Here is a 7275-nt window from a genome sequence, read left to right as displayed (position 1 = left end):
AGTTATATTTAGTAAAAGTAAGTTTTATCTATAAATTAGTACAATAATACAATTTTCTACCAATTGCACCATTTACAACAATGGATGTATACAATTTTCGACCAATGGCTCCATTTACAACAATGGATGTATACAATCTTCGACCAATGACTCCATTTACAACAATGGATGTATACTACTACTAATTGCACCACATCTATAAGATTGGTTGTTGACAGTTCCACTCGATTAAACCACCTTACACACCTGCGTGTGTGTAAAGGTTAAAAGTTTTTTCTACTATTACGAAATAATGCTTTCCAAGGATGATTATTTTGTCTTATTGTATAAATTCTCTTCGAAAGACTTACCCAATAACCAGGTCAGGTAGAGTAGATAGAATTTCTTCGAAGTGTGTTTTATCTCCAACGGAGAAGTAGACTCAGTGAAAAGTGAGGGTTGGTTTACCTCCCTAAAAAAAAAAAAGTGTTGCCTGAGTGGCTTATCGCCCTATTAAAGGGCCAGTGAAGCTTTAACGCTTAAGTTGTTTAGATGTGTTGAGAAGAACAATAATATTTTTTTATATACCTACAGGTTTACCTACAATTTTGTTTAAGAATATTTTCCGTCACAGATGTAACGCTAACGGCAGTCTTCGACAATCGTCAATTTATCATCACCCGGTATTCCGATACTGTGGGTGCTTGCAGACTCCGTTCACGTAATATCTTCTAAAATTTGTAATTAAGTTACATTAATCTTAAGTTATCTTTAAGTTCTAGAATGGATGAATCGCAGGCTCAACCATCCGGCTGCACGCTCGATGGGTGCGATTGAAGCTGCGGCACACCCATTCATCATAAGTTTTGCTATCCAAATCGTAGATTTTGTCTTATTCCTTACTTATCTTACAAATTATGATGCTCATGTATAATTGTTGATTGTTTTTTTAGAAACCCAGAGGATCTTTTCAAGCTTAGTTATTGCAGTTGTAGTTTTTTTTAGAGTTGTATTAATGTTTGGGGACAAACATTTGTGTGGCGCGGGGGGTAATGTTATGAAGCGGTGTTAAGTCTTATTTAAAAGTAATTATTTAAAACACCTCTTCAGAACAAGTACCATTCATAGCATTAATTTTGATTAAAATTATAGAGAGCACGGTCTGGCAACAAATAGACCGCCGGGCAGTCGATTGTTTGTTTCCGTTTCCTTTCGCTGGGTACTCGGGAATTGTTACACGAGCGGGACGGCCGTGTAATGATCGCACAGTCAATGAGATATAATTCATTTTTACCCTGGATGGGCGATCGTATTAAAAAAGTGTACATCAGTATTCCTGATGCGGGTTATTCGGTTCTTTTTTACAAAAACCAAGTCGGTGCAGGCTCTATTAAATTAACGTCCGTATAATGGATGACCGTGTGTGTGTTCGTGAAGATCACAAATAATGTTCTACTGAAGTTTATATACGCGATCCCTTGCAAATCGTTATTCCGCGGACTCCGGGAAATGAAGCATTCACCTCAAGTGGCGCGATACAAGCCGTATTTTTCTTAATAAGATACGGATAATAAAATCACAAGCCCGGACGGCACCCGCTCAAGTAATCTGCCGATCAGCTCAATGGATGGATTCGCTCCATTAATGTTACATAAACGATAGACCCGATACGCTCCAGAACCGCTTATCAGCCACCTTGTCGGAGACGCTGGACCCGTCTCCTGGACCAAAGCCCTGATGGTGCCAGCTCGATCTGTCTGGGACAGACCACCGCCGGCCGTATGGAAGCTCCCCGCTCACTTTCCGTAATTAAGTGGTTAATCAGTTTTAGATAGAATTAAGAACCAATTTTTGATCCCTGGGGGTAAGTGCCGAGTCATAATATGTAACATGTTTACTTAAATATATTCTCCATGTTTTATAATGTGCAAAAACAAAACTACTGCTTTCATTTCACTACAATCAGTAGAACCTGTAATCCTTTGTGTGCCCATGCCTTGGCGACAGTTTCATGCTCTGCCCATCCCGAACATTACTCGAGGACCGAGTATTGGCGCGCAGAAAATCTGCAAAGTTCGGGATGGCATTTAATATAAAATATGGCCGGTAACAAGTAATGACTTTAGTACGTCATGTCTTTGTTCGTATTTAGCTTTGTTAAATAATAATTTTACCAAAGAATATTCTAAATTTCGGACTGAAAGAAGATTTGTTTTTGTTGACGGTCCCCATGAAGTTATTCCATATCTTATTAGGGATTCCACCATTGACAGGTATACTATTTTAAGGGTATTTGGTGGAACAAAAAACTTAAAATCTATAAAGTTTGCTCACAATAGCTCTAAGCCGTGAGCAGACTTATGTATATGTATATCCCACGTAAAATTAAAATCAATTGTTAAGCCTAGATATATGTATTTTGAAACGAGTTCAATATTTTTAAATGAGTATGGTTGTATTACAGAGTTATGGATGCAATTAAAATAATGAGAAACAATTTTAGGAGTTATGGTGATGTTATTATGAGGAAATCTGATGTGTATAAGCGTAGTTTTTTAACCATTGATTATTAAACCTACTTCACGAATACTACACAAATGGTTGTTTTTTATTGTGAGTCAGAATATGATTTTTTAAACTACTCTTTCGTGAACACGAATAACTGCAGAGGGAACATGAATAAGGTTTTTCACCGGTATGAGTAAACATATGTCGTAATAAACATCTCTTTTGAGAACTAGAATAGTTGCAGACGGAACATGAAAAAGGTTTTTCTCCGGTATGGCAACGCATGTGACGCGTCAAATTTCCCTTTTCAGAACATGAATAACTGCAGTAAGAACATGAAAAAGGTTTTTCCCCAGTATGGATGAGCGCGTGGCGCTTTAAATATCCCTTTTCAAAACACGTGTAGTTGCAGTAGGAACATGAATAAGATTTTTCTGAAGTATGGGTAAGCATGTGACTGTTTAAAGTTCCCTTTTGAGAACATGAATAGTTACAGTCAGAACAAGAATAAGGTTTTTCTCCAGTATGGGTAAGCACATGCTTTTTCAAATTTCCCTTACAAGCAAATAATTTGTTGCAGTAGGAACATGGATAAGGTTTTTCCCCAGTATGGGCGAGCATGTGACGTTGTAAAGTTCCTTTTTGAGCACTCGAATAGCTGCAGTAGGAACATGAATAAGGTTTTTCTCCGGTATGTGTAAGCATGTGAGTTTTTAAATTTCCCTTTAGAGAAAATGAAAGGTTGCAGTAAGAACATGAATGAGATTTTTCTCCAGTATGGGTGAGCATGTGACGTTTTAAAGTTCCTTTTCGAGAATATGAACTGTTACAGAAAGAACACGAGAAAATTTTTTCTCCAGTAGTGGTAGGAAAGTGCAGCGCTAACGCAAACTTGCGTTTTTCTCCAGGATGCGTCTTCAGATCCACGATTAAGTCTGAAAAGATAGAAATCTCTTAGTACAGCATCAAAATATAACTAACCGTTGGAAATAATGGCTGACGTTTTAATGTAAAAACATACGAATAATATTATTCAACTTTTGACATAGAAACAGTATTCCAATTACCAATGTCCTGTTCAAGTGTTCATGTCCTAGGTAAGAAGTAAGAACGGAAGAAAGAAGACATACGACAGTGATATTTAATTGCTAATGTAACATTGTATTATTGTCATCGTTAGTAGAGAATACTTTATTGCTGCTCGTATCATTATTCTCGCGAAAATGACATTAAATCGTGTGGATTGCATCCCGAAAAGAAAAAAATTGAGGAGAATCGTATTGTGGAAATATAACAATATTTTTTTTAAATGAATCTTGAAAAAATAGAGACATTATATTATCTTTAAAGCTAAGAGCTTCTATTTATAATGGAAACAGAACATTTTTAAAGAGAATTCACACAATTAAAAACTGATTTTACCTGCCGTCGGTTTAATATTTTGAGAGTGATCTGAGCATTCCTTTTTAACATCCGGCAAGTCTATCTCTATTTCCGTAAAAGGAACTCCCTCTCCATCGTCATCTTGGAGTTCCAATTCCGTCTTGATGGGAACAGTCTCCACATTAATGCTATCTGGAATAAAAAAATAACCATACATTGATATACAAAGACAATGCTGAGTGAAATATTAAAAGTATGCTTTGTTGTGGGCGCTATTTTTATGATAGCTTGAACGTATTGATGCATCGTGTAATATTGTATTACTAAGCTCCTGCCACAACAAAGAGTACATATTTAAAATGTACAAAAATAAAAGATTTGTATGCATTAAGTCTTTTCGGAGAGAGCTCTACAAAAACAGCAAATCACACACGTTTGATTGCAATTTCAAAACCTTAAATATACATGCATCAATAAAAGCAAATAAACTTTGAATCGTCATTTTTCTTTGAATGAAAATGAAACACTTTCATTTTCAATAACAGATGAGATGAACTAAAATAATTTCTATCTATTTTTCTGAATAACTTTATTGAGTAAAACCTCAAATTGTAATATTTAAATATTGAAGACAATATTAGTGATTTCTAAACGAAAATCTGAAACAGAAAAATCAGAAAAGGATACGGTCACATCTAGGACACGAACCCAGGACCCTTGTCTTTCCGGGACACTGCTCTACAAACTGAGCTAATTGGACCCTATCCCCCTCGGTCACTTTCAACTGTATCATACTTCGAATAAGAACTACCAACATTGTCTTCATTTTTCCACCGCACATAGCATTTAATAATTTCATTGTCGGGATAAACATATACGTTAAGTATAATATTTTAATGTAAGTATACAGCAAGAATCTTGTTGTAAATGTTTAGTGTCTAGTTTCCAATAATAGATTCGTGTAACATTATAATACATATTCATTGAACCACAAAAATACAGGTTATTGGCTGTGTGTTATAAAGCAACATAAGTTTTGTAATACAGAACGTACGATGATTATGACGACAAGAGGGCAAGTACAAAACAAGCAACTGTTCTTACTGCGTCCATATGCTCCATATCACACCTTTGTTATATATGCTGTTTAAGCTATGGACCTTTTATAACATAATCACTTATTCTATGGCAATGAGTTTTATAAAGGTATAAGGGTACTTACGGAGGTGGAGCAACATTCACTTGTTGGGATGCACTTGGACTGCAATGTAGTTGTGGAATTAGCAAACTTTATTTATTGCGATGCGTTAAGATGATTTTTATTGCTATGCGATGCGTTATGGGTAATAATGTTCACCTCGCATCACGGCTGTTGGTTTTTGACTGACTCCCGGACAAAGAAGAGAGGTATGAAGGAGAGGAAAAACGGGGTTCAGTAACAAAATGCATTGCCATAAACAATTCTCTATGAAACGACAATTAGCCATTATTTGGCGTAAACATATGCAATGCAACTTACTGGTTGGCTGAACACTCTCGGCATTCATTCTGAACTGCAAAAATTCCTTTTTAACAGCCGGAACGTTGATTTCTATATACGAATACGGCATTTCACCTGCGCCTTCTTCCTGGGACCCTGGTTCCGTCTTGATGGAAACACTCTCTGCGTTGGGAAGATCCATGTTTGCTTCACACTGTACCACCTGGAATGCACGGGCGCTTTTACTAATGAAGTTATATAAGAGCAACCGCTAAGTTAAGGGATTTTTGGTTCACACTGTACCACCTGGAATGCACGGGCGCTTTTACTAATGAAGCTATTCAAGAGCGACCACCCAGTTAAGGAATGTTTGCTTCATACTGTACCACCTGGAATGCACGGGCGCTTTTACTAATCAAGTTATACAAGAGCAACCGCTAAGTTAAGGAATGTTTGCTTCACACTTTACCACCTGGAATGCACGGGCGCTTTTACTAATGAAGTTATACAAGAGCAACCGCTAAGTAAAGGAATGTTTGCCTCACAAATGTGACCTACAGAAATAATGATTGTTCCATGAAAGCGATAATAAATATGAACAGAAAATAGGGACACAATCAATATGCACTTTAAATTTAAAAAAAAACTAACACTTTTTATTAGTTAGATAAAATTGAGAACTAAGTATTTAAGTTATTTCGATAAAATTAAATTAGATTTTCCACTCAGCAGCCATTCTTATTAATGGTAAAGTATGAAGTTTAGTTTTTAACTTCTATTATTTATGTCAAAATATGAACCAACGATTCTTAAATAGGATCTTAGTTTGGTCTTTATTTAAAATGAACAGAATAAAACTAAATAACTATTTCAAAACATGGAGTGAAGAAAATTCGCCAAATTATTACATTTTTAATAGATAGCTAGTAAAATGTATCATTTTCCATTTCCAGAAACTGACATTCTTATTGTACATTGTTGTCTAACTAATACAAGGTGTTTTTTTTCATTAAAAGGACTTATTTACTGTATCCATATGTACTATATATTTACCAAAGTGAGTCATTCTTGAAATTAGCGCAACAATCAATGCCCACCTGTCAATTTGACGTAGGTGTAGTTTTACGTGGGTGGACCACAATAATATGAATAAATCACATTTGTTTACACGTCAGAAGTTGTTGTATTAATGAAATTTGCTAAATAGAATAGGTTAATTAATTCACTTAGAAGCAAGATTAGATAGACTAACAAATCGCTTGGTTTTAATTTGTGACAGCGATCGTAAATCAACAATGAACTAACTAGTGTCTGTCACGTGTTAACCTGGTTTGTGTCGGGCAGATCAATATATTATATCGCAAATGCTGTAAAAACTGATCAATCAAGTACTAAACGACATTTTCTTACTATAAACAAACACCAATTAAGGAAGTTAGTAGTTACTCAGTCAATATAACCAGAAGTTACTTACGTATGTGTTGAATAATCTCAAATCGTATAAATTGAACACATAATTGTAGACTTCGAAAGTTAAACGTCAAGGTAAAGATGGAAAGCAAATGAGACGCCGTATAAGTGTTGCCATGTTCCATCAACATTAAACCCCGTTTCTGGGGTAAAACATTCAATTTTTCTAAAAATCATCCTGCTTTGAAGAAAAACATAATTTTGTACGAACTTATTTCTGAGATAGAAAATTATTTATTTATGCATTAAAATTAAAATAGTACATAATATTTTGGAATCTGGTTACAACCGTGCTTATTTTTTATTAACCATTTAACATTGAATAGAAATATTATTAAATATTCTGTACCTTAGGTATTTAAAATTACAAATTATACACATTTTTACTCAGTAACTAAGAAAAATAATATTGCATAATATCCGTTTTAGGTATTATTATTAATGATCTTAAATGC

The 7275-nt window shown here is 35.0% G+C and overlaps 1 protein-coding gene across 1 annotated transcript; it reads right to left on the bottom strand.

The window, feature by feature from the left end:
• Positions 1-3228: 3228 nt before the first annotated feature.
• On the bottom strand, positions 3229-6919 carry LOC149413946 (uncharacterized; the record flags this gene model as incomplete). Its single annotated transcript, XM_089643936.1, has 4 exons — positions 6825-6919; positions 5390-5573; positions 3910-4062; positions 3229-3422 (listed from the first exon to the last, which is right to left on the bottom strand). Coding segments are annotated over exons 2-4 (510 nt in total), but the record flags the coding sequence as incomplete, so codon positions are not given.
• Positions 6920-7275: the final 356 nt, after the last annotated feature.

This window comes from Hesperophylax consimilis, chromosome 20 (genome assembly GCF_061612785.1).
Source record: "Hesperophylax consimilis isolate HC1 chromosome 20, BYU_Hcon_1.0, whole genome shotgun sequence".
NCBI classification, from domain to species: Eukaryota; Metazoa; Arthropoda; class Insecta; order Trichoptera; family Limnephilidae; genus Hesperophylax; species Hesperophylax consimilis.
This window is presented reverse-complemented; position numbering and strand designations above follow the sequence as displayed.